Consider the following 23,156-nt stretch of genomic DNA (forward strand, 5'->3'; position numbering starts at 1 on the left):
TGGCTTTATATACATATTATATATTATATTATAGGCGAGTTAATTCGGGAGGTGGAGCCACATGTGTCCAAGTGGACGTGTCACAAAGTTGTACTGATTGAGTAAAATCCCGGGGTCACACCACACACACACACAAGAGGCAGAGGTGGAACTATGTGTAAACTAATTTATTGACAAGGTAGATTGGGCAAATAAAATATTAAAAATAAAAATATAGCACAGCTGCTGGCTTATGATAAAACAATAAAACACACTGGCATAAGTGTCCAATTAAAACAGTCTTTCCTCTAAACAGTCTATATGAGTAATATACTCAGTCCATTCTGACGGCGTCCCGGTATCAGTCCGACCGTGTGCGTGGCGAGGCTCCGTCGGGGCGCGCATTGAAGCCGCCTGGGAGCGCTCTTGTTAAAGCCCAAACTTCAGGGAAAGCGGATAGCGGGTGGTCCTGAGCACCCGCTATCCGCTATCCCTAAAGTGTGTGCTGAAGATAGCAATTTTATGGATAGCGCATGAAACACGCCCACGGACACACCTCCAGGCGCTAATAACGGATAGCGGGTAGCGTGGGCGCAAGATACCGTTTAGGGATAGTGGAAGCTCCTAAATGTGCCATTCACGGGTAGCAGGTAGTGGCAACGGGTAGCGGGTGGCACAAGATAGGGCCCTATGTGCTCAAGTGTTTTGGACAGCAGGGACAGGAGTCAAACTGGCCTGTAATTTTCAGTGTAGGTTTCTTTAGCAGCTGGGTAATTCAGGCCTGCTTAAAAGCTTAAAAGCTGTGGGGAACACACCCGATGTGAGTGAGGAGTTGATGAGGTTCGTGATTGCAGGGATAAGTGTATGTGAAACGTCCTGCAGGAGGTTGTAGGGCATAGGGTCGATTGGACAGGTAGCAGGACAAAGAGTCAAGAAAACGTTTGGAGTTTTTTGGAGTTAGTGACATTGTTAAATGAGAGGAATGAGGGCTCATTAGCTGGCGGTGGCACAGTGAGTTGGTCAGGCTCAGAAAACTGAATACTGATGGCAGAAACCTTATCAGTAAAGAAGGATGCAAAGTGGTCTGTAGTGAGCAGAGCTGATGGGGGTGGCAGCGGATTGCAGAGGAATAAGTTAAAAGTTCTGTTTTTGCCTCAGACCCCAGATCCCCACTGGCTTGCCTTGTCCAGGAATGCTAGCTCAGACATCTTAAAACTGAGCCAATTTCACTTGGCTCAGGTGAAATTGGGAAATTTAAGGAATTAAAGTTGTTTGTGGAATATCTTTTACACACTTGGGTTATACTTGCAGCAAAATGTGATGGAATATTTGGAATGAAATTCATGAATTATTGCCACAAATGCCAGCCAATTGGAACATCAATTCAAACATACCTGTATCAGAATCGACCTCAAACAACCCATATCAGTCAAGATCTTTGCCAACCCTTTTCCAAAGGCAACACTGAGGTGTGATTACTTCAAAAATTACATCACTTCTATGTTTTTCCCGTTGGTGCTGAGTTATGTTGGGTTTTGAAATACCCCCACACTACAATTTCCCACTTGGGGAAATACTTTTTTGCTTTCTTTTCCAACTAGCGTAAATAGTTTTCTTTCCTCCACCCTTCTCTGGCCTGGAGCTGAGGCTGCCATCTTTTTCATGAATAGTTTTCCCTCTCTCTTTCTCAGAGTGAGGTCACCTGTATAAGAGCTCTGTTCTGTGACAAAGGTGACGGACTAAGTGATGGCAATTTAACTGCAAGCTGGAGACAGGAAACAGATCAATCAAGGTGCCGTCTTTGCCCTTTTGATCAAACTACACTTTGGCTGACATGCAGGAAGCCCCCTCACTGAGCTCTGCTGGGGATTGTAGGTGTTAAAAATATCTGTGTGCATGCCCCTGTGTGTGGGTTAATGTGCGTGTGTGGTTGTATTCATGTGTTAGGGAGCTTAGGTGAGAAGCATAAACTGGGAGGCATGTCTGCGTATAATGACTTTCTTTGTGTCACTGCCTTGATACAAGACCTTAAAAATCTGAAGTGAAGGAATGGAATTGCTTAGGCTAAACAGGTAACTGCAACAGGTAACTTTGGATAAGGCTGGGGCAGATGATCACTGTAGTGAGAGATGAAGAGGTATGACATCAATATATGAGATATTGCATCCTGCTTTACCTGAGTCACTGCTGCACCCTTGGGTCCAGATTAGTTCTGATAAGATAGCCTACCTGTCTGTACAGATCCTATGGACCTCACTAACCCCTCTGGGGAAGAGAAATACTTGTCTTCCACTGGCCTGCACTGACTATACACCTGATCACATTTAAAGGGATAGTTTAGCCATTTTGAAAAATGTAAATGAAAAATGAAATAATATCACATTTTACAAAATGTTTGAACTATGCCTTTAATATCCTAGTTGGTAACAAAAGCAGTCTATATCCACTTTGTATTAAAGTGATCTGTCTTGACTAAAACAATTAATGACAGTAACACTACCATCAAGTTATGTAATGGTAAATAAAAAAAGGCATTGGTGGGGTGGTAAAAAAAAAAAAAAAAAAAAAAAAGAACTACAATACACTCATAGTGCCTAATAACCATGAATGTTTGCTTTCAAATTCTATTTATGCATGGAAATGTTTGACAAGAAAAAAAGAGAGAAATGATTGCCTGGCAGCTTTTGCTTCTTCTTCTCTTTCTTCTACTCTCCCTCTAGCTCTGTCTCTCCCTCTCTCTGGCAAATCTTTGTTTTTATGTGGGATGGCCAGAAGAACACCTGGCGACTTGCTGACTCAAGTGGTTTGTTTCTCATTGCCCGGTGGCCAAGCCCATTACAGCTCATTATTGTGTCCATCAGCAACGTTGACACAGGAGGGCTCTGTGCTGAATGCAGTTGCAATAAACTGAATGGGGAGGCACAGTAAACGTTCAGCTGCTGACAATTCAGTTCACAGGGCACTAGGGGAGTCAAGTCAATTCAGACATTCCTGTCATTGGGCATTGTGTCTGGATGAAGTCCATGCTCACCCCACTTAACCACTATTTCAGATACAAGGCCTGTGAAAGAGTTCTGCAACAATGGAGGCAGCCATCCATGTTTTCCCCCATCAAGAGCTAACCACACATTGCAGGTGCAGCTAACATCACTCAGTTTTCCTGGGTGGTACAATGTCATTGTCTACAGGCTTGGAGACTGAATCTCCTTGATAAGATTTACGGTGCTCTTCGCACGCTCTCATTTTAATACCTTTTCCTTTTGGAAAAGAAATGGCAAAGTGTGCTGATTTTTGCACAAGCAGGAAGCTGCCATGGCAGAGAAATGCAAAGTATGTATGCATAGAAGAGAGCAAAGCCAAAGACTAAACACATACGTGGAGGCTTTGTGGAACCAAAGAAATCTATGAAAAAATAAAGACTTCTGCAGGAGGTCAGCATATGAGGCCTCAGATGGGGAAGAGGAATCCCTCTGACAAGAAAGGCACAAACGTGAGGGAATCTGAAAGAATTTTCACAGACTTCAGTAATACAGGAATTAACAGCAAAATGCATGAAATAGTACTTGCAAAAAGGGTGATGTATATTAGATTACAGGTATATTAGATTGGGCTAAATTAACTACCTTACAAGGATCTGCTGTATCCAGCAAGATGTGTTTTAATCTGCAACTTTTTCCTCTTAAGAGTTGCACTCATCCCTCTGAGCATACATGAGTTAAAGCTAAATGATGAAGGAGCACAAAGACACTTTTATGAGTCTCTTCTCATCCTCAGTCAGCATTACTTGGCTGCCTCCAGCATCCTCTGACGTCTTTGGAAAAAAAAAATGACAAAAAGGCACAAGAGCTGAAATTTTGAAATCATTGTCACAATCTTTTAATTGTGAAGTTTAAAGCACCACTTTTTTGAGCAAGACACAGTAGCTTCATGAAAAATACGCTCTGTGTTGTAAAATGAAAAGTGAACTGTTTTTTTTGTCATGTTTGGTCTGGCAACTCTGCCTACTTTCTGGGTAAAAACATTCTGCGAAGGAGAAGAATGGAGCTGGGCAGACTGTCAAAGTGTGTGATTCCACATTGTGCTCGCCATAGCTCTTCCAAAATGTCTATTAAAGCATGGTTGATTGAGCCTTAGCATGATGATAATAATGATGATAATGATGATTATGTTGACGATGATGAAATAAAATCCACAGAGATTTGGAACTCCAGTATTCAGCCAAACAAAGACCAGAGCACCAACTTACTCCAACTGCGCCACTTGCAGCCAGCGGAAACCAAATCACATCATCTGTCATGAAGTACTCCTCTCCCTGCAGCACCTCCAGCTCCCAGTCCACCTCCTCGAGCTTGCCCCAGATTCAGACCAGTCCTACATTGCAGAAGGTCCCCATTGTGGAATCCAGCAACTCCTTATCCAGGTTCACCTTTTCTGATTACAGACACAGGGCACACATCTCCACCAGACTTCTCAGTCAGACTCACCCTAACCCTAACCCTAACCCAGTAGCGGATGATCTAATGAACACCAAAAGCTCCTAAGAATGAGAGATTTAACTGTGAGATTTCTTGTGCTCCCAGCCTGTGCCACCTACTGTTTGTGCCCTGCTGGTAAGTGGGGCCTAAAGATAGTTGTGTTGTTCCATCAAGTCCATCAGTCTATCCATCCATTTGTCCGATCAACACTTCCTTCAAGGGAACATACCTTGAAATCTATTGGGTAGATTACCATGAAATTTGGTAAGCACATTCATGCTCCACAGAGCGTGAACCCTTTCAGTTCTGGTGACCTCACAACCTTTACCCTAGTGCCACCTTCTGACCAAAATTTCAGATGTGCTATCTAATAATTTACTAGAAAAGCCACTGTTAAGAGTTGATATGACATCTAATATGGCTCCCAGAGGGTGTGCTGTATCAACTGTTATATATGTAATTAGCTTCAAAGGTAATGGATGTCCATACAGTACTATATCCCACTGTCTACAGATGTATAACTTTGTTTCAGGCAAGTAAATTGGGTGATTCTACAAAGAATCACGTTGTTTCCAGACATAGGCATGATGAGTTCACATTAGGTGGATTCAACAGAGCACTACTCTGTCCTGGAATTTAATAATCTGCAGACATCATCCACAGAGTCTGGAAGAGACTGAATACTTGGAATGTCTCCTTATCATTTCTATTGAATCACAGTCCATTATGGACAACGAGAAGAGTTTAGGGTAGCTGAATCACACGTCCGTAACCATGGATGCCAGGAAAAGAGATGCACACAGACATCTATGTTCTACACCAGGAGCTGAAGGTCCAAAATAAGTTTGTCTGCATTCCTGTCTTACTTATGGTAGTTGGGAAGGAACACTAGGAACAGCCTCACAATACAAAATTGACAAAAAGACTAAAAAAACAAAAATAATCTCATCTCTGGCATTGCTGTAAGTCGTGTTTCTTTGAAGTTCTCTTAAGCCATGCTAAAAGCCCTTGTTATGTATGATATGTGACTTAACATGGAAAATACCTAGGATTAAACTTGTCACAAGTAACACTGGGCAGGGTGGTATTAAAAAAAGCCTGTGTTGGTGGGAGGTTTCCAAGTTCTGTGACTGACAATCTGAAAGAGGACTTTATGCAAGGAGGCTAACAGGCTCGTGTGGGCCATGTAGGGCAGTGCCATGACAAACACAATTCATTCCTGTTAAAATGAATTGGGGGGCTAGGTGCTAAAAAATGCGACCACAGATTAAGAATCCTGAGGAGTACTACAGAGACAATGCTGAAAGTCACGTTGAGCCAAAAATATAGAGAACTGGAGAAAGGTATGACTTGTGCAGAGTGACTTATTGACTTATTTTCAATGTGGTTTCAGAACCAAGAGAACTGAAGGGGAAAATTCAAGTATTATTCACATACAAACTATTATTCATTTGGCTTATCTACAACAGTCCAATGCTAAAGATTAGCTGAACTTTCCCCTGTGCCTCATTCATATCATACTATACTGTATGAGTTAACCTTTATTGATCCACATTAATTAGTATATGATTCTGCTAGAACTACATAGAGCAGTGCTTTAATTTATATCATCTTTATATCATCTTAATTTCTAGGGTCCATACCAGTGATTCTTAACAGTTACGCTTAAAGCAGTTATTTTAACTGGAGGCACAATTCAGTAAAATGCTAGTTAGGAAGCAGCTGATTTCAGCTAGTTCACCTTATTCCTCCTTATTCCTCCATAACAGACAGAATTTCAGTTTAAGAGCCCACTGCTGTTTGCAATTTAGTGTGAGCTGCCTATATGTTGTTTCACATTAATTTTATTGCAGTTAAGGTCTATGCATTGTGGATATTTGTACACTAGTAACAGATGTTTTATTTTTGTATTTTGTATTTTGTATTTCTTCCACCTAACTTTGTGACTTTGTGCAAATGCCAAAGACCAGCTGATACTTCCCTATACTCCCCTTTCTTCTTTTCAGATAAACCACCTACCATCAAGTCCAAAGGTCTGAATCTCTGTATTTTTTCTGTTGTTTAATACAAAGTAATGCACCCATTTATTGCCCTTTATAACAAACACAATTCATTCCTATTAAAACTTTTTTGTTAACAATTTGGTGTGGCAAGGGCTAGGTGGTGTACTCAGGGCTATTACATCTTCTTCAGTAAAGATTCTCAGCAGCAGCTGCTGCTATTCTTATTCATAGTTCTCAGTACAGAAATATGAATTATGTACACACATTTTTAATTCCACTGAAAATGATGTTCAAGTTGTTCATTATGCAATAACCCAGGGGTGCCCAAATTCTTCTCAGTGGAGGGCCAAAAATGAATCGGGGTGGAGGGTCACTGCAATAATTTAACAATATGTTAAATTATTATTATTTTAAAAATGTAAATTACTTATCAAACAGACCTAGCAATTCAGCTACCAATGAATGAGCAGTAGTATGCATGTGATAACATAGATTGAAAAATAAGCCGAAGTGATACCTCTTCTATGAATAGACAAGCTAAGCCAGTGTGCTGCTGTTAGCCAGTGAAAATAGAGCGGAGTGGCAACTCTTCACTTCCATTCTCTTGTTCAGTTGGAGGTTAACTTTGATAGCAAGTCCCCAGCCTTCACCTTTCTCTCCTCTCCAGTGTATTTTGAGAGCTGTTGGGAACGCCGCGTTTTGTAGTGCCGACGATGATTATATTCTTTTAAAACAGCGACTCTCTGGCTACATTAAGGATTTTTTAAACTTTCTCTTATCGGTGTGCCACTGCCTCCCACGTTGCATCCTAGTCTAGCATCCTCTCACTCTCTGGTCATCGTGTTCCTGCCGGATTTGAGGTGATGGGAGCTCAACAGCGCTACCCTACCCCCAATGTAACACAATGTTAATTTGTGGTCAGGAGCGGAAGTCCAACAATAAATAAAAGAGATATTCCATTGGCAGCAGGAAAATAATAATAATTAAAAGTATTAAAAAGGGCAAGGGCAGTGGGCCATTGGCCCGCGGGCCCCAAATTGTGCAGCCCTGCAATAACCACTATATCATTGTCCCTTATGTTGCAGTCCTGTCCTCCAACTAAGTATCTGGCATGTGAATATGGGTGACTGACATCAAACAAACAAATCAAGGCTGAAGGAACCTGAGGAATTTCCACTACTTGTCATTGTAAGGAAATGTTGCACAGCATTTCCCATGTCCATGTAAATAAAGAGTTCCCTCTCCCATGGTACAACTCAACTTGGGTTGAACTGATATGGCCTTCTGTAGGCTGATATCAATATTTTTGGCTGCTGTTAAAATATATTCATTTTGACCATTTTTATGTCCACAATAGGACAAATATTTAGTGTTTCCACCAGAATTTTATCAAAAAGGCCAATTTTCCTGATTGCCAGGTTAATATGGAGGGAAGGCCAAAACAGGGGCAGTGAAGGATGTGATTTCAAATGTACCCAGTTTAGTGTAAACAAAGCCTGACTGTGTAGATTCAGTGTAAACCTAAACCTAGCATGAATGTGATACAGTGGCACAGTAACAATTCCTAAAAACAAAGTTCTTGAAACTGTTTTGAACCTAATGCCCCAGAGATATTTACAGAACATTTTTCCATCTTTCAAAAGGCTCAATCTAAACGCATTTAGTGACATTTGTTACACATTTGTTCCACTGGCTCCTCCCATAGGAGGAGCCAGTGGAACAACAGGAGGAGCCAGTGGAACAGTGGAACAAGTCATCTTCTCTGCTGACCCTAACTAGAGCCATGTCGCCACCTGCTGTCATGTAAATGGCTGTCATTTTCAAGCACTAGACATGTATATATTGGATACATAGATATAGGATGATACGTAGCTATAGGATAGATATAAGGACCTCACTTTTTCTGATGTAACTTCCAGATGAAAATCTTGTGTTGCGTTCGGGACAACTCGGTATATACATTTTGTAGATATTACATTAAACATGTAAAATCACTGATATGGTACTGTTACAAACACCCCCGCACCACATTGGAAACCTGGGCAAAAAAAACCCTCACAACCTTCATCGTATGTTACATTGTAAGTACGAACTATAAGATACATAGCAACAATGTAGTTTGGCACCATATGTATATGACGATTTACCACTATTTAGTTAGAGATAAAATATTACTGTAGTATCTCTACCATGCTTTTACTGAAAGAAAATTCATCACTGGTGATTTACTATTATACTACTTACTAAACCGTTTTGCACTTAGAATTTTTTCTTACACCCATGGTGTAATCTTTGGCGCATATTTTCAGTAGCAACTGAATTAACTATATGACTATAGAAATGACTATAGAAATATTAAATACAGACATACCACGGGGTACTAAAAGTGGCAGTGAGTCTATGTGCATCCCTAGGTCCGCAATAATAACATTGTTTGTTATTATTGATTATGAAAGTGCCTGGTCCATGTATAACCCGCCCAATCCATTTTTGTTTTGCAGTGGTAGACCTGTTTTCATTTCCAATGTAAAACACTGGAAGTTGCATTAGGGGTTTAATCGTTTCTGTCTTGGGACATGGAGTTCCCTCTCTGGGTATAGCCCACCTCCCTCCATGCACTGCCTCGAAGGTCTAACTGTGCACTCACACAGGCACCAACTTTGTTACTGTATGCTGCCTAGTAGCTGTCTGTGTCTGTCTCTGCAACTGGACTTCAAGGAACTGAAATCAGTGGAAGTTCTCTCACTAAACTTTTCTCAACTGTTCCATGTTGTGTGGTCACTGGGATCTTGTTGCCAGGGTAAAGAATTTCCCGTTTCCACAAAGATGAAGGGGGTACCTCACAAGCCATAGCAGGACATGCTGATGCATTCCGGGGTATAAACTGCCTACGTGCCCCCTGGTGCAATTGTTCTTATATATATAGTAGGTATGTGCAAAGATATAGCATCTAAAGCCCGATGTCATTGGAGAGCTGTACATAAACTGCGTGACGCATCTGGCACTTTGATCTTTACATTCACAAGTCGTGAATGGGAAATCATACTGCTATGTCTATGTGAGTTTGTCTGGAAAAGGTGCAGGAGGGCTGGTACTTTCCGCTTACACATAACTTCAGTGGTGTGGAGAATGAAGCTTGAGAATCTGGCCCAGTGCCACTGCAAAAGCCAGGCAGAGCTCCAGAGAGCTAATTGATTTTGCATTTTTAGGATAATAAATACAAAATGTACGTTCTTTGCATTTCTGTTCTCCAATATCATTTTTCTTCCCTTTCATCCAGCCATTGGTTTCCATTCATTCCACTATGATATGAAAATGAACATTCAGAGACTTCAAACATTTTGCATATCAGTATTCCGTCACTGTATTAAGGTCACTCACATTAGTTTTCCTAAAAGCAGCAGCGCTGTTGTGTTTTGAGGACTTGAAATTAGTTAGAGCCCCACTCTAGCCGCTTAACGACTTCAACATACACACACATTGAAAACTGAAAAAAAAATAAAAAAATAGCATTTTTGTACTATTTTTCATTATCCTGCGTGTTTCTTATTCTTCATCTTCTTATTTCGACTTCCTCTTCCATAAAATTTCGGTTCGCTACTCCGCCCACAGTTTCGAAAAAACCTATGACATTATTATTATGAAAACGTATGTCTCAGTCAGGAATGGTGTACTATGACTTCTCTATATTAGTGGAGTTACCATGGCGACAAAAATCCCCCCAAACAACTGCACAAATGTCCCATCCACAATGAATGCCACAAATTTCGCAAGGCCCGTACTTCTACACCGTCGAGAATACCTCGACACAGTCAATGTACGAAATGTGCGGTTTGGTCAGATCTCCTAGCCTGCAAATTTTGGTTGCAATCGCAGTTACCATGGCAACATAAATCGCGATTTAGGTTTTCAGAAAATCCCATAGGAAATGAATGGGGACTTTGAAGCCACATATCTCAGTCATGCGGTCACGCAGAAACGTGAATCAAACTTTAAAAAGGTGACATTGACCAGGACTATTTTTGGTGTAAGGGGTATTTTCAAACACCTTACCGTTTTTTATAAAATCACAGTTTAAAGTTTTTCCCACCTTTTTCAAGCCAGTTTTCAATGTGTGTGTATGTGGAAGTCGTTGAGCGGCTAGAGTGGGGCTCTAACTGACAGAGTGGGGAGCCGGGGTGAAGATTATCCAAAAAAATAAAACGTAAATCACCCTCATGGGCACATAGTTTGAAGTACACATGTCATTTTTTCCAAAGTGGTAGAGATTTATGTCCTCTCTCACACGATGCATCTACTTTTACTTTCTACTTTTACCGAAAATTCAAATTTGAAAATTAATGGATTATATATTTCAGGATACATTTGATTGTATGTTTTGAAATCGTTGTCATGCAGGGGCATGATTTGCAAAATGGTTTGTTGCAATGTAAAATGTGGACAACTTGTAGTAGATGGGCCAAACATTTAAAATCACTGTTATGACACCCCAATAGGGGAACATTGACTGAACTACCATTGTGAAAGCTTCTCCCTGTTAAATGTGAGATCTAATGGAAATCTCCAGATCACATGACCTACATGGTGATCAGACCAAGAGGTGTGCATCATCCTGCAGATCAGGGCACACCAGCCCACCCCCCTTCCCTAATCTTAACCTCAGTGGCCATGATGACGTCTTTTGTTGTGATGTCAGTGAACACGCCTTGCACCGGGCATGTTTTACATTGACGTAGCTCGTGCTTTCTGCATATAGATGAATTTTATTTGACACATTTGCCAACCGGTCTTCTTTCAAAATAAATGGAGTATGTAGAAGAACACACTGATGCCACACTGTTAAGAACACAATGCTTTTAGTGAAATTCAAGTGTTCGAGCAATGACAGAACCAAATGCTGTGGGATCTATAAAACACAGAAACTGGCCTTCTATTCTTCAGAAACTCCTTCTTTTCTTCCCCAGGGCCTGAACATAAGCAGTCTCACCCGTCAGAAATCCACCAGACTGGGCCCTGAGATGTAGAAAAGCTGTCTACTTCTTATATAACAATTTGGTAAGGCCCTGTGGTCAAATAAGAAAGTGATCTGGCCAATGTGTCTGGGCCAAGAGATACAATCCATTCCAACCCTGTTTCTCTTTCACCCTAACACCCATGCAATCGCCAGTTGGTCCTATATAATAATAATCTTTTCATGACTCGGCAGAGGCAGGGACGGAAAACACTGACAGTCCAGTCATTGTTCCCCAGCTTGGCAGATCCCAAGTCAGCCCAATACACCTTATTTCTATATAAAGTGACCACAGAAAACCACTGTTTAACACTCTGTCACAACAGATAACCCATTACTGCCCACAGATCATGATGTGGGTTTTTAAAATCTGTGCATGATACATGTTGTATGTGCACTATACTGTGTATGTGTTATAGGAGTAGACAAATTAATGTAAAATAATGGGGGGAAAATGAAGTAACACAATTACAAAGCCAGCTATATGAATGAGTACGTCATATTAAGTTGAAGCCAACTAGCAGTATCAGGAGCTTTGACCGTCAGTACCTTAACATGTGAGCTTCATAATAGCATGAGGCAGCCACACATGCCAAACAATGGCACCTGAATTTCAGGAGCATGAGTCACAAAAACTGAACTGATAGACTGCACTGGTGAAGAGGAACAGCGATGACAAGTGGAAGAAACAGGGATGGACAGGCACTTAACAGAGAACTATAGCCTCGAAACCTACTACGAAACTGAATTAAAGGGATACTTCGCCTATTTTGAAAAAAATGACATTAGTTCACTTCCCCCCCCAGCTGTTCTGTAGGACAGAAGTGGTGCTATCTTCCTCTGATTGACTACGTTTACATGCACACCATATTCCCATTCGGGTCAATATTCTGGTTACAGTAATTTTCCGAATAAGGTGTTTATATGCGCTGCAGCAACTGGAATATTCCGTTTACATGTTACTTGGCATATTCCCGTGTTTCGGCATATTCCATGGTCTTATGTAATGCAACACTCAACCTGCAGGGGGCAGCAATATGCCTATAGCCATCTGGTCTGCCGGAAATACAGAAGAAGAAGAAGATGCCGCTATGTTTTCTCCCATCGATGTCCTCAATGATATTTAGGTCTTTCATTAGCTGAAGGCAGACTGCAGGCATATGCATATGCCAGGCATATGCCAGGGGTCTTATTTGGAATTTTCTCCAACCGGAATATGACCTTAATCGGGTTTGGTACATGTTTGCATGACTCGTACGCAACTGGAATATTGAGGATATTACGAATAATATAGGAATATGGTGTGCATGTAAACGTGCTCATTGTCACTGGGTGTTGGACACTGGCTGGATGCTCCAAATGCTAACTGTTAGCCTCCTGCCACTGAGGTGGACTTCCCCCCAGCTAACACTCTGAAAAAAAACTTTAATTCATTCAAATGGTTACATAAACAAAGCTAGTTTGGTGATTTGTAGCAGAATCTTTATAGCCTGAAATGGCAAAAAAAAATTGATAATGTTCAAAAACAAATAACAAAACACCGCCAACAAGAGAACTATTTTCATGTTTGTTCTGAGCTCTCTGTGCTGGTCCTCAGTTACTACGGTGGATGGCAGATGCCTGAAAAGTACAAGAAACATGTGATAGAGGGGAGTTATTTTTAAGAATATTAGCCAGGGCGAAGTCCACCTCAGTGGCAGGAGGCTAACAGTTAGCATGTGGAGCATCCAGCCAGTATCCAGCACTCAGTAACAATGAGAGGAAGATAGAAGCACTGCAGTCCTATAAAACAACTAGGGGTGAGTGAAATAATATCACAGTTTTCAAAGTAAGTGAGCTATACCTTTAATATCTCTGCAGCACAGTCCCAACTGAGACAGTACTAAGCCTCACAAAGTTGGTATTTATAGCCGGGAAGATGCATAACCTTATGTAAAGAGCACAAAACCTGATCCCCTGGGCAGTGGGAAAAAGTAATCTGGTCTGATGAGTCTTTCAGCCGTCTCACTCCACCCAAATAAGTTTACATTTGGGAGAGGACAATGAAAGCCCTCAAGTCACAATGTCTGCTGCCAGCTGGTAAACTTGGCAGCGGATCTGCACTGGTATAGCACCATCTACCGAGAGTCACTAGGTCTGGCTGAATGATCGGCTGGTATAATGGACACTGAATATGGGGCCATTTTACAGGACAGGGCACACTGTAGGGTGCAAATACTGCTTCCTCATGATGTTCAGATATTCCAAGATAATAATGCCCTCATACACGAAGCTGGAACAGCAGATCTAAACATTTCTTAATCTTTATGGGACGCGGATTTCCATCTTCGTCATACCTCAAAGAGCTATAGGCCAAGGTCCAACATCCAGTCAAGTTCAGGATGTGGTGCGACAGCAAGACAAGATATCTAGCAGTAAATGTGTGCATTTTGTCCCCCCCTTTATATGTGTCTTATAGAGGTTCCAGGTTCCAGGTGGTGTGATTCAGGGGCCAGTGAGCAGATGATTCTGTTAGTACTGATTTGTACACAGGATTTCGATACATGTGCCAATGCATGAAGAACAGGAACAAAGAGCTTTCCCACTACCCACATTTAAACCCTCCTATCAAAGGGAAAAAAAACCCGAAAAAAGTTGTTGTCAAGCACTGGAAAGAGTGTGGTTGGATGCCTGGAGCTCTTTGGCTGGAATTCAGGGTGTAAGTGCATGTAATGGAGTTACTGTACAAGTGCATAGTGTGGAAACGGCGCTGTGTTGTATGGATTTTAGTGCAAACTCACGCTTGGTGCAGCGCTGTGACCCCTGGGCTTTACTCCATCCGTGACAGCACTGCCCTCCACAGACATTCACCCTGCAAATACAAAATAGCACAGGGGGATGAAACACGACCGGCAGTCAAACACACACACACACACACACACACACACACACACAGAGATTCTCAGAGATCACTAACACCAGCAAATACAAAGAAACACTGATAGCACAGTCATGCTCATGCTCACACACTGACCCAGAAACAAACCGTTGATGATATAACACTTTCTTTCACTCACTCTCCCTCTGCCTCTTGTTGCTGCCTTCAAGTGCTGTCAGAAACACTGTAATTATGAGCAGAGCTGCACTTGAACAACCCCACACGGTAGCAAATATGACTGGAAAAGTGGTAATTTTCCATTACACCTCAGTTGCAGAGGAATGTTCAGACGATGTAGAGCATGGAAAATGATGTTGCTTGTTTTATTATATGTTCCTGTTTGGCATCTTATATGAATGAATGTGGCTTCTGTTTTTGCTCATTGTGTAACTTTTAGTGATGACAAATTTTTGTGTTTTAATTAATTAACAGTAGAATGGCTAATAGATTTTGCAGCCATCAAATGAAGTGGATGCATGAATCCCGCCGGCACCAACCGACCTTTAACATTTAAATTTGGTTGAAAAAATGTCAGCTGAAGATAAAAAAAAAAAAAACATTGTTTCAATATGGAAATAACATTTACGGTGTAACAGCTGAACCAATGTTAATTATTAATCAACACTGAAATTAAAATATGAGCTGTACATTGAATTAACATAATGTCTTCAAACACGTGTAAAATGTAAAATTCTCCCCTTTTTTGAGTCAGCATTGTTATTATTAACATTATTTTGAGTGTCCAGTGGCGTACAGCACAGAGCAAAAAGCAAAGTTAGTCCATGTTCAACTCACATTGTCATTTCAACATTGATTCCGTTTGCAAAGTAAAACCAAATTCAAAAGTGATTCAGCATGACCCATGACGCTGATGAATAAAAGTTCAAATGCTGTCTGACAACTATTACTCCCTTGTGTGATTTTAAACACACTGGTTTGTACAAAGTGTGCACTGAGGAAAGCATGTGGTGGAGCGCCGTGAAAGCTGACACATTTCACTTCTAAAATTCCAAACCACAATCAACTGATGGCTGGTGATTGTAGTGATAAAGTGTCAATTAAATGTCCAATCAGCATTTTCTCCTCTCCTCTTGTCCTGCTGTGGCATGTATAGTACCTCAGTGTCCATCCGTTAATTTCTAAAATAAAAGAACAGCTACAAAAAAGTTAATATTTTTTCTGACCAAAAAAAGGTTTGAATAGAACAAGTTGCATTTGCAACTTCCAAACTCAAAAACTGGAGCTTACATGAAGGCAGCACATGTCCGTTAGGCTTCCAAATGACCACAACACACACACACACACACACACACACACACACACACACACACACACACTGTTTTGTTATGCTATATGGTTTTGAGGACTTTCCATTCATTCCCTGACCCCTGTCCTTGACCCTTAATGGACCATCCCAGTGATTTGGCATGTTTAGTCTAATATCTACAAAATGTCCATAGTTCATGTTGCAGTTCATCTTTTCCCAAAGAAAACATGTTTTAGAACTCCAGGATAATTTTTTCTTCCATTTTATCCAGCCATTGTTTTCCATTCATTCCACTTTGATATGAAAATGAACTTTCAGACACTTCAAACTTTCCTGACACCAGAATAAAGTCATCCACATTAGTTTTCCTAAAAGCTGCTGCACTGTTGTGTTTTGATGACTTGAAATTGGCTGGAGTGAAACAGTCCTGCCAGAAAACAGCTGCTGGGGAAACGTTTGCTGTACGCAGTCAATTATCAGTTCCATGCTTTATGAAAGGCAATGACTTTGCTAGCTGCAGAAGCACAACACTATAAGGGGGTGTTACAACCATAACCATTACAACCATAATTTAATGCTAAACCTAGACTAACTTCTAATCATAATCCTAAACCTGCATGCTAATACTAAACAGTCTCCTGTTTAGTATTTTGAGATGATGGGCTGCAAAATTGTCTTTACTTTGAAGGATTTCCCTCATCTTTCACTCCAAGAACATTTGGTGTTCATAACTATGGGATTAGAAGAACACACACACACACACACACACACACACACACACTTCCCGCCACCACACACCCCTCAAGCCTTGTATGACCTGGTAACATTCTGGAAAGAGGAATTTGCTTTAAGAGGAGCTGACGTTTACTGTGGAATTGTACTCCCACATCACATATCACCAAGAGAGCTCCACTCACTGAGGAGCCAGAGTCATGCTGTCACACCAGACAGAGACTAGTTCAACCCATTCACTTTAATATATTTGGTTTTCTTAGTTATCACAGACAAGATAAGATGAAAATTTGACGCATGTGGACAAGTTTGCAAATAGTGGCATATTTGCAAATAGTTGGCTATAGCAAAGGAAAATATATTTGGATTAAAATAGACTATAAAACGTTGAGGTCAGATCATCCCAACGTCTATGCAGCTGACAATTTCAGCACATTCAGAAGACTAGAAGAGGGAAGTATAACAAATAGTATGAATGACATTCATTTACATATTTTCGAAACCTTGTAATTCAATAACATTTTGACATACATATTTACTTTGGTGCAAAACTTAATAGTTGCTCATTTAGGCCTTAGTTTAAACTAAGTTTTAGCTACTAAATTAAGAAACAAGACTTTTTACTATTTTGACATTGTGTTCTCACTTCATGTAATGTTGCAGCACATGTATTGTGATGCTTTGTGCACTACAAACTGCTCTGACTGAACTCCTCAACTTTGTCCATGACAGGGATGCCCCACACCTCCATCTGGTAAAGATTACAGACTGCCTCTAGCCTTGGTGTGAAGCGAGAGCCCCCTGAATATTTTATAACTTCTGCTAATTGAAGTGAGTTGTTCTTATGTGGCTGGCTTGGGACTGCTGCCCTGAGCATCCTTAAGGACCCCTGGGTGTCCCTGGGCCCCTGTACTGAGAGGCCCTGCCTCATAATATGTGGTTTGACCTGACAGAAGTGTACAGTCACTGCACTGTCTGCTCACACTGTCTGCTCTCTGTGAGATGAAGCCAAGGATGCACTGAAGGGTAAGCCTGCAAGAAGGCAGTTTACCACTGGGGCTGGGCAATATATCAATATTATATTGTAATCATGATATGACATCAGATATCATCTGAGATTTTGAATATCATGTTATTGCATACTGATTTTAAAGGCTGAATTAGCTACAGTAAAAGGATGCAATTTTCTGAACTTATCAGACTGTTCTATCTGTTCTATAATCATAGCCATATTACTAATGAATGTTTATCAAAAATCGTTTTTTATCGTATTTATCTTACAAAAGCACCAATAGTTATCCCTACAATATGATCCCAATATTGATATTGAGGTATTCAGCCCTATTTACCACTCTTTAAGGCTGACAGGAACATTTATGACCTAACTAGATGGATAGATGGTATGCATGGTAGTAAGCTGTATCAAGCTGATGTCATTTAGGTAGTTTTGTATGTAGCATCAGAGTCAATTGAACACTTTGGATAGTTGTAACCAGAGAGAGAGAGAGAGAGAGAGAGAGAGAGAGAGAGAGAGAGAGAGAGAGAGAGAGAGAGAGATGTCAACAGTTGATTCTTAACTCGTGGACTCCAAGCAGTTGTCACTAAAAAATGCTGAAACTATTTTTGATGTAGAAAATTAGATGTAGAGTGTAGCTACAGCTTATAGTGAGTGTCCCTCAGAGTGGGTCCTGTCAGGCAGAGGGCAGAGACAGGATGGATTATCTGACTGACTGTGAACTTTCTTACCCAGTCAGTTTCATCTGCTGGCTCTGCTGGTTCTGCGGGTGTCCGGTCTGGCTGCTGCTGCTGTGCCGGACGACCGACTGATGCTGAGCAAACTGCGGGATTGGATTCGCTTGGTTTCCCATTCTGCGGGTCCGGATCTGGCCGCCGAAGCTGGCGGTGAGCTCCACGTTGTATGAGTGAGGCTGCCCCGCCGCGCCGGGACGCGACGAGATGGAGCTGACGCGCACCCCGTCGGCCCCGGCCAGACCCTGTCCTGGTCCCGGTCCGGGCTGCAGCACATACAGTCTCCTGAAGCTGCTCTGGCTCTGCTGCTCCGCGGACACAAATACCGGAGAAACGAATAAACCTATGGAAAGTAAGAGGTTCCATCTAATCCAAGCCATGTCCACACCGAATCCGCTAGGGGGAAAAGAATAAGAAAAGAAGGGAAAGTTTGGGAAGGGAAATTCCTTTAAAAAAAAAAAAAAAAAAAAAAAAGACACACACACAGAGGTTCAGGTTTGTTTCGGCTCGGTGTAAAAGAACAACTCCTGTCACTTCAAAGGAAAAACTTCTCTAGCCCTGCGCATATTCCTCTAGGCATCGACTTCCAACCCGGCATGGGAATAGACAAATATCCAACAAAAACGAAGGCTTGACTTGGGGAAGTTAAAAATAAAACAGGGCATGTGAAAATGGTCCTAGGGTGTCTAACTGGCCACAGCACCGTTGTATGTCTCCTTGGAGCGGGGCAGTGAGGGGGTCCGGGCTGCTGCGGGTCCTGGGAGCGATCCTTGACTTGGTCCGCGGTCAGATGAGATTGAAAACTCAAGTAAAGTTTTGCTGTTAGAGGTGAAGCGGAGTTTAAGTGTCAGACTGAACAGCCAGCCTCCAGACATGACGTCAGGAGGGGAGGGGGGGGCTACACACTACCCCCAAAAAAGTTTGCTGAGGGTTTTTCTTGGGGGTGGGTGGGGAAGGTGTCAGGAGAGCCGTATCACAGGCTGCAGCCCCAGCAGCCCTCACTCTCCAGCACAGGCTGCTCCGCTTCAGACGAGCTGACTCTGGGTCTGAGCAGGACTGAGAGCCTCCTCAGAGCGGAGCTGCACTACAAGGACTCTCCAGTACAAACTTCACAGTGTACATGTGTGCAATCTAAATATATTGAGATACTTTAAAATATATGTCTATCTGTAGACCTATGTCTTTGCCAGCAAGTTCAACTATTGCATTGAATTTTATCTCCATCAGGCAACACCCTGGAAGAGACCTTGTGTGTGGTCTTTTGTGTGTGTGTGTGTGTGTGTGTGTGTGTGTGTGTCTGTCTGTCTGCAGCTAACTGTGTATACTACTGGGTGTGTAACCCTGAAATTTCTGTGCACAGTTATGAATGTATGATGAAGAACCTCTTGTAGTTGTGGTTTGGTTACCTCTGCTCACTCTTTTCATTCACTGTGAGCTCGCTCGGCCACTGCTGCTCTCTCTCTCTCTCTCTCTCTCTCTCTCTCTCTCTCTCTCTCTCTCTCTCTCTCTCCCTCTCTCTCTCTTCCAGGGTGCTGCTTCCTCACATTGGTCACTGTGATCTCACTTGACTGCCGTTGCTGTCTCTCTCTCTCTCTCTCTCTTCCCGGGTCGCTATGCTGCTCCCTCACTGTATTCACTGTGAACTCGCTCGACCTCCGCTGCTCTCTCTCTCTCTCTCTCTTACAGGATCTTTAGCATGCTGTTTTTTTTAAATTTTTTTATTTGTAACACTGTGTCTGTGTTGGCTCAGATCAACAGTGAAAAAACCCAGGATGCGTGTTATGTTTTTTGGGCGAGTTTACACAGAAGGTTCCAGTTGTAGTCTGCAGTGCTACAAGACACACCCACTCCCATCACGGGCCCCAGCCTTAACCTCAGGGGAGTGGGCATTTCTTGTACTTAGAAGTGGCTTTTTTTTTTTTTTTAAGTCTCTGTGGGCGTTTCTTGTGCTATTGGTGAAGTGCAAAAGGTCTCTGCTATGACAGGCAGCTTTTCCTGTTGAAAGTGGGGGAGGTGGACCTGCTGGGCGTTCCAGCCTCCTACAGGTCCGTGTTGCAGGCGTGGCAGGTTCCCATAGCTACTTGACAGATGACTGGGCCTGTAGCTTTCTGAGGAAGTTCTGCTCTTCAGTGGGCTGCTACTGTCAAGGTCCCTGATGTCGCCTCACCTGCGTGAAAACCTGTGTCAGGCTGTGTGGAGTTAGGCCTGCTGCTGAGGACCACCAGCACATCAGCTGAGACACTGGGTGAGTTGGCTCAGATAGAATCAGCAGGGACTCTGCACAGGATCAAAAGAGAGGTCGGTGGGTTCCTGCCAAGCTGCAACAGAGTGTTTGTGGAGAACAGTTTCCTGTACAACCAGTGGAGTGATGAATGGGAATATGCTTTTCCCATTCGGGTCTGCTCCTGCTGTTGAGGGCTGGCAGGAGGAAGGTGGAATCTTATCTTTTGCAACCCCGGAGTTGGGAAAGTTGGACAAGGTTGGGAAAAAGACTCTTTTTCCCACTAGTGTGAAAGGGTCACACAAGTTCTCTGGGAGGGATGACGATGTCAAGTTGGGCCAGATGTTTTGGTCCAGACTTTTCCCCTGAGAGACTGCTGGCAGGCCCTGTACAAGCCATCATGTGAAAAGAGTGTGGCAGACCACCAATGTAGGATTGTGCAAAGGTCGACAAACAGGTATGTGGCTCACCTTGATCCTAGGAGTGGGGCGGGTTGGACCTTTTGTTCTGCTATTGAAACATTGTATCATTTGCTTGTGTAGGCTAGCTGAGGGGCTGGTTCAGCTTTGGGGGTGCCCTTCTTTTTCTACCACATTACGTCACCAGTCCACATTATGATAAGACAAAACTCTAATAATTGGCTGTGGAAAGCAAATGTTTCCCTTGGGACTATTTTCTGGCAGAGGGACCGTTTCAATCCAATTTCAAGTCATCAAAACCCAACAGTGCTGCTGCCTTTAGGAAAACTAATGTAGACGACTTTATTATGGTGAATACTAGTGTGAAGAAAGTTGGAAGTCTCTGAAAGTTCATTTTCATATCGTAGTGGAATGAACTGAAACTGGTAGCTGGATTAAAGGGAAGGAAAATGATATCAGATGTCAAAAATACAACCACTTGGTTTTGGAAAAGACTAGCAAAAATGTTATTATACATTTTGTAGATATTAGGTTAAACATACTAAATCACTGGGACAGTCCTTTAATGCTTGTCTCAGTAAGGTGGACAGCAGCAGTGTTGAACTCTTGTGCCACATGAAATGAGTCAGAATTGGACCGTCTCATTTCTGAACCTTTTCTGGTGAAGGAAATGGAAAAGTGAGGGGTTAATATTTCATGTGTCCTCATAAATGATGACAGAGAGAACTGACATAAGCATTCAATGAAACACTCCCACTCTGAAGTAACTTGCAAGTGGAATAACTGTGAAATCAAACTTGCTGGGGACCTCCTAGTCGCCCCACATGATTGGGTACAGATACTTCATAGATGTCCTCATTTCATCCCCACAGCCAAAAACAATATGAAACTGTTGAATCAGTACTTGTGTGCTTTAGGAAAAATGATAGCAATGTTGTGTCCTGTGACATCTGTTTCTCTTGAGAGGTGCAGCTCGTAATTGTTTCCTGAAAACCCCCACGGCCTCCGCTGGGATAAGCAGTGGGTGGGTGGATACAGCAATGACACAATCTAAACTCTTATTTATAGAAAGCAAAAAAGCACCAAACCACAAGAATTTTCCCTCCAGAATGCTTGGGGGTAGGAGAGAGAGAGCTCCTCCAAGAGATGTGTGTGTGTGTCCAGGCATGGAAAAGTGCTTGTTTGGGGTTAGCAGTTTGGTGGTGGGGGCTCAGAGGACACTGCTCTGATTTGTCCCAGGAAGGATGGTGATGTCCAGGATCCAGTGACTATGTAACAGCACTCTCTGGAAAGGGCTCGGAGGGTGGAGGGTGCTAGATATTTACCAAATTTGTGGGAAGGACATGGCAAGGCTCTAAGTGGGGGCTGCATTCAGGATGTAAGCTATAATCATCACCGATGATGCAATGTTAAATAGTTGGACAGAGATGCAATTCTCTATTCAGTCATCCTGTATCTGGGTCATTGGGACAGAGATAGCATTCATATAGGACCAAAGTGTCCATCTGCCCAGGAAACAAGAGTCTCAGGATAGTGACAGGAAAGGACATCCGGCTTAGATGAGGAGGACAGCTCATTTTATTTTGGTTTTTAGCAGAGGACGAGGTAGCAGCAGTAGTAGTAACAGCAGCAGCAGTAGTAGTGGTAATAATAGCAGCAGTGGTGGTGGTCGTACTGCTAATTGTAACAGAGCGAGGTCTGGAAAAGACATGGCTACTTTTTCAGAGTCCTGGACATTAGGAATAACTAACAATGTTTGGTTTTGCATCAACTAGCAGCCTCAACCAAACGGTTGACATTTGAACACATTTCTCTGTAGAATGTGCTGAGAAGATGGCAAAACACAAATGTATTGCATGAGAAAATGTTCAATTTTATGGCAATTTTATTGCAATATAATTTAAAATATATAATATAATAATTACGTTTGTATATATGTCATCATTTCTTAAAACAAGTTTTTGCTAATCTTTTAGGCAGTTCTTTTGCAAATTTTATGGGACTTCACTAATAATTATTAGGTTTTTCCCACCAATGTTATTGCTCATTTGTGGTCATTTTCTGACAATTTATTTTGAACTAATATTTTCTTTCACAAATTGCCTAATAATTTTCTTGTAATTTTTTTTATGTTTTCTTGTCATTTTCTGCTAATTTATCAGTTATCTTGGTTGAAAACTTAATTATATAGAAATAAAAAAAAAACAACTTAAATATATATATATAAATAAATATATAAGCTTGAAATAACAGTTGCAAGTAGAAACGTCATTTTTTTTCTGTGTATGTTATTGGTTCTTGAACATTTGCAATGCAGCGTTTGTAGCTGCATTAAGATATTTAATGAAAAATATCCCAGTGGTAACAACACAAGATTTACACG

The 23,156-nt window shown here is 41.8% G+C and overlaps 1 protein-coding gene across 4 annotated transcripts in view; it reads right to left on the reverse strand.

Annotated features, from left to right (window-relative positions):
* ltbp1 (latent transforming growth factor beta binding protein 1) overlaps positions 1-18,821 on the reverse strand; it is a 174,226-nt gene extending 155,405 nt beyond the window's left edge. For all 4 annotated transcript variants that reach the window (XM_030070903.1, XM_030070901.1, XM_030070902.1 and 1 more), the window contains exons 1-2: positions 18,131-18,821; positions 14,249-14,319 (exon numbers count right to left, since the gene is read on the reverse strand). In XM_030070903.1, coding sequence (XP_029926763.1) covers positions 14,249-14,319; positions 18,131-18,513 — 454 coding nt within the window. In that variant the 5' untranslated portion in view covers positions 18,514-18,821. The remainder of the gene's footprint in view (positions 1-14,248; positions 14,320-18,130) is intronic.
* Positions 18,822-23,156: the final 4,335 nt, after the last annotated feature.

Source organism: Myripristis murdjan, chromosome 15 (assembly GCF_902150065.1).
Source record: "Myripristis murdjan chromosome 15, fMyrMur1.1, whole genome shotgun sequence".
NCBI lineage: Eukaryota > Metazoa > Chordata > Actinopteri > Holocentriformes > Holocentridae > Myripristis > Myripristis murdjan.